The 4,789-nt window shown below is 41.5% G+C and overlaps 1 protein-coding gene across 1 annotated transcript; it reads right to left on the bottom strand.

Moving 5' to 3' along the window:
- Positions 1-680: 680 nt before the first annotated feature.
- LOC124022747 (ladderlectin-like) lies at positions 681-4,306 on the bottom strand. Its single transcript, XM_046337436.1, has 6 exons — positions 4,237-4,306; positions 3,094-3,181; positions 2,637-2,752; positions 2,133-2,324; positions 1,036-1,150; positions 681-916 (listed from the first exon to the last, which is right to left on the bottom strand). The coding sequence occupies exons 1-6, from the start codon at positions 4,249-4,251 to the stop codon at positions 846-848; spliced, it is 597 nt and encodes a 198-aa protein (XP_046193392.1). The 5' UTR covers positions 4,252-4,306; the 3' UTR covers positions 681-845.
- Positions 4,307-4,789: the final 483 nt, after the last annotated feature.

The following is a 4,789-nucleotide window of genomic DNA, read 5'->3' as shown; positions in this document are numbered from 1 at the left end:
ACAAGGAAGGCACAATCCCTCCATCAGTGCTCAGACTGTCCGCAATAGGCTGAGAGGCGTGACAACGCCACCAGCCATACTGCTCGTTCTGTGTGTGATTTCCTGCAAGACAGGAATGCCAGTGTTCAGACATGGCCAGTAAAGAGCCAGGACCTCAATCCCATTGAGCACGTCTGGGTCCTGTTGGATCTGAGGGTAAAGTGCCATTTCCCCCCAGAATTGTCTGGGAACTTGCAGGAGCCATTGTGCAAGAGCGGGGGTAACATCTTGCAGCAAGAACTAACAAATCTGGTGCAGTCCATGAGGAGATGCACTGCAGTACTTAATGCAGCTGGTGGCCACACCAGATACTGACTTACTTTTGACCCCCCCTCATTCAGAGAAACATTCCATTTGTGGAATGTGTTTAGGTCTGCTGAAGCTCATAAATATTTAAAACGTGGTAAATTGCAGCAAACTCAACACATGATCATTTTCTACTTCTTTTAAAGCTACATACACTGTTCATTTACGTTACTGTTTGTGGAGTCAGACAACTTCAGGTCCTAAGGTAATTCTATTCTTCAAGAAACAATGGAGCAACAATATCAAAGAATTTAAATGCCCACTGAACAGACACCCAGACTGCATCTTCAAGAAACAAAGTGAAGCAGTGTTTAATAACCACTCATGAGATTAAATACGTACACCCGTTTTATTGACAACAAGCTAATATAACTACACAAGTCAAATGTAATTTACAGCAACAAATACCTTCAAAGTAATTCACTATAACATGAAACATTTGCAGTTAGGATGCTGACACCAGAGTAGCATTTTTGGTTTCAATTGACAGTTTGAAGGATTCAACAGGTTCTTATGGAGCACACAGAGGGATAGCTCTCTCCACATGATTCATCGTTCCAGCCGTTTTCAGCTTAAGAGGAAAAACGAAATAGAAATTACCTCTCGATGTACACACGAAAAGAGAAAAGTAGGTCACATTTATTTCTTAAACTTACTCAAAAAAGTTTAATTTGATGAATGATAATGTACCTCCAAAGTTGATCTGAATACATGGCTCTCTGCGACCCTTGTGGTTATTCGGCTCCCCTTCAGCCCAGCTCTCGTGATCAAATTTGGAGCCGTCACTCCAGAACCATAGCCTGTCCTGTGTGGAAGTAGTGAGATCTCAGTATCAAATGTTACATGTGCTTGCTGAACAATTTCTAAAATACAACACTCATGGTCTTTCCTCCAACAAAACAGTAAAAGCCACCACTACCAAAACATGCAGACTGACAATGGAACTGTTAGGTGAGAAAAAAAAACACAAGTGTTGATACTACAGCCACATTTCTAGAAATCCCCAAAATAGAAAAAGACAGCTAGTAAGTTGTTTCTGCGCCATAGCAAAGAGGAAGAGGCGAAGCGAGAAGGATAACAAAGCCCAACATCTGCCTTCAAGCGGGTAGCGTTTTTCCTGGTCACCAAGCAACTCGTTTTTGTATGGCCGTCAATTTCATTAACGAAAAACATAATGGCTTATTTGAGCAAATATACGTTTTGTAATGCTTAGGTTGTTACGAGTACTGATACAAGTAGCACACATGACATGCCAGAAACTGAGAAAAACATTTCTCGGAGTTGTGCCTGTCCCTCGAATCTGACCGACATTGCAGACTCTTCACATCGTTAGAGGCCAATGGAGTATCTGGTTCATCTAATGGATCATCTGTGGCAATTGCTCTGGATATTTCGAGATGCTCAACTCAAATCTAGACCTACAACCAACAGTATTTATTTTGCTTTTGACAATGACTTCACACGAGGCATAGGTCACATGCCTAAATACTTAAAATGACATTAATATCAGTTTAAAGAGATGACATTGGTTAAAAGGTCGGCAAGTAACTTCATGCCTACTGTGCCAAAGCAATTTACAGTTATTAAAATGGGAGTGTGGATATAATGGTAATATCCAAATTCCACGTAGAACTCGAGTTGCGAATGTCAATCTTTCCTCTGCGGTACCTCAAACTGTGGTCATTACCAGCTGAGAAACTGGAGAGTTGATTACTCCTGGCACAGAGTTGTCTGACCAGTGTCTTAACACCTACTCCGAGCTGATGGTTTTATTAGTCTTAAGTCACCTTTTCCACCTTTGCTTGAACAGCATCAAATCCGCCAATCCAGGTAAGAGGGAAACTGCCAGTCGTGATCAACACCACCGCCTGTACAAATTGGGACTCTTCATAGCTGTGCACAGATGCCAGGTTTGCGCCAAGGTACTTTACAGTGTTGTACACAGGCTTCAGTTTTTCTCCAAGTAACTGACAGTGGCGCTAGAGCAAGCAGTACACAGAGACAAAGACATGTCATAATGGAAGTATTAGTCAGTTGTCCAGTCTGAGAATTTGTCTTCTGGACTCTCAAAATAGGAATTAGTTCATCTCAGTCTTAACCCATGCCTTGAGGGTTCTAATATACAAGAGGGCCCAACTCCACACAATATTGAAAAGCCTATAGAAAATTGCAATTACAGCATATTAAGGGGAGGTTCAGTATTTTACATGAGGCGCCTGTTAAAATAAGGCCAAAGCACCTTAAACTCAAAAAACTAAGTTGACTTCAATTGTAGAAAGCAAGCATTATACCTCCGCATTGGGCCATGTCCTTGCCGTTTTGACAAACATGAAGCAGCGTGAATTAAAATGGAACCAGCCTCTGGGGCATGGGTTTCTTTGGTCTGCTGCAAATGTCACCAAATCATCTGAAAGTAGAAGACAGGGAGGGTTCCGAAATTGCAGCAGACTTTAAAGGATAGTCCAGACTGACCCTTGCATCAAAAATAACATTTGGAGATCAGTCATACCACACTACAACAAAACATACACAATCAATGATGTAAAGCACAAACTCATTCCACAGAGCACAGAGTGTCTACAGGTTTTCGCTCCTCCCTCTATTGATCAATTTAGGTCACTAATTAGTAAGGAACTCCCCTCACCTGGTTGTCTAGGTCTTCATTGAAAGGTAAGCCAACTGCAGATGCAAGAGACTCCGTGGAATGCGTTTGACACTCGTGATGTAAAGTGTGAGGCTGACTCTTACTTGCTATGCGCGCAGTCATTCTGTCGCCTAGTGTAAAGGCAGCGCAGAGAAGCAGTAGAAGGGTCAACATCGCCATGGTGATAGTCTCCTGAGAGACACACACGAGATAAGCCATCAGTGTTTCCCCAACCTCTCCTCGAGTACCCCAGCAAGTCCACTTAACACATTCAACTAATGAAGGGCTAAGGAATACCAGGCATCATCTCTTCCACCACAGAGTAGATTAGCCTGGCACACGGGAATAAGGAGAAGTCTATGCTCTTGGTTTCTCCCCAAAACAGTACATTTTTCTAGAGCAGGAGACGCAACTTGCCTGGCATGAGCTACCTTTTATTAATACACACGTCGCAAGCGACTTCTTTCAAATAGGCTCATTCTTCTCTGCCCTACAACTCTTCAGTGTACCGTTCTGGCAATAGACACAGTAAAATGAGTAATAAACTAAAGGGGCCCTATAAAAAAGCTGTGATTTTAAACCCCAAATTACAGCCATTGTCATAAATGTTCTCAGTTCAATTTCCTGGTTTGACACTCAATTACAATTGGTAATGGAGAACCAAATGTAATGTTCTGAGTCCAAGGCAGTGCTTAAATCACATCAGAAAACCATTTATTTTATGTCTGGAAGAAAAGTAACACATGAGAAAGCAATGCGTGGTCGAATGTGCCAGTCTAGCGATGGTTCTGTATTGCTGCTCATTTCATGGCAAGGTTTGCAAATAACAATAGATACAATTTCTATACTTTTGACAAGTATACCTTGCAGTTAATACTTAGTTGTGAAAGAATCTGGCAACCCACTAGGCATCAACTGGCTACACAGGGAGTGAGCGACAAGGCAATATTGCTGGAAATTAATTGGCAGATATGGTTTTAAATGTGACGTTTTAAGCCAATAGTTGACTAACCAGAGGTGGGATAACGTCAAGTCGCGTTGATTTAGTAACTTGCAGTGTCTAACACTCGAGATTTGTTTGACAGTTGAACACGTGAAAAAATATTTACTACTACTATGACCTGTTGGAGACCCCTGCCCTATGTAACGCACCACATTTGAATAGGGTCACATATGCCCAATGGGTCCTGGTCAAAAGTAGTGCACCACATAGGTTACCATTTGGGATGACTATGTTGAACTCTCACCTGTAGTCTGGTCATGTCAGCGCTCTGTTTGTGAGATGGGTTCTACTGCTTCCTGCTCTCCTTTTTTAAGGACCCATCCAGTCAGACCCCTCCCTCTCTCATCCTTTAACCGGTCAAATAATCAACTAATCATCAAGCTTTTATCATTTGAATCAGCTGTGTTGTGTTAGGGCAAAAACCAAAACGTGTAGCCACGGGAAGAAGTTTGTTGGTGCAGGGTACTTTTAATGAATGCTATTTTCAATTGGGGTGCTGGAAAAATATCTTTGCCTGTGCTACAGGCACTCTATTGGTCCACTATTATAGCACAACTTTTGTGAAAATGTAACAAATCTATAAAAAGTTAACATATATATATATATTGGACACACCTACTCATTCAAGGCTTTTTCTTTATTTTCACTATTTTCTTTGTAGAATAATAGTGAAGACATCAAAACTGTGAAATAACAAATGAAGGCCTGATTCACACAGTCTCTGAACAGTTGATGTTGAGATGTGTCTGTTACTTGAACTCTGTGAAGCATTTATTTGGGCTGCCATTTCTTTTCTT

The sequence above is a fragment of the Oncorhynchus gorbuscha genome, unplaced genomic scaffold, assembly GCF_021184085.1.
Source record: "Oncorhynchus gorbuscha isolate QuinsamMale2020 ecotype Even-year unplaced genomic scaffold, OgorEven_v1.0 Un_scaffold_1409, whole genome shotgun sequence".
Taxonomy (NCBI): Eukaryota; Metazoa; Chordata; class Actinopteri; order Salmoniformes; family Salmonidae; genus Oncorhynchus; species Oncorhynchus gorbuscha.
Note: the sequence above shows the minus strand (reverse complement) of the source record. Positions and strands in the feature narration are given on the sequence as shown.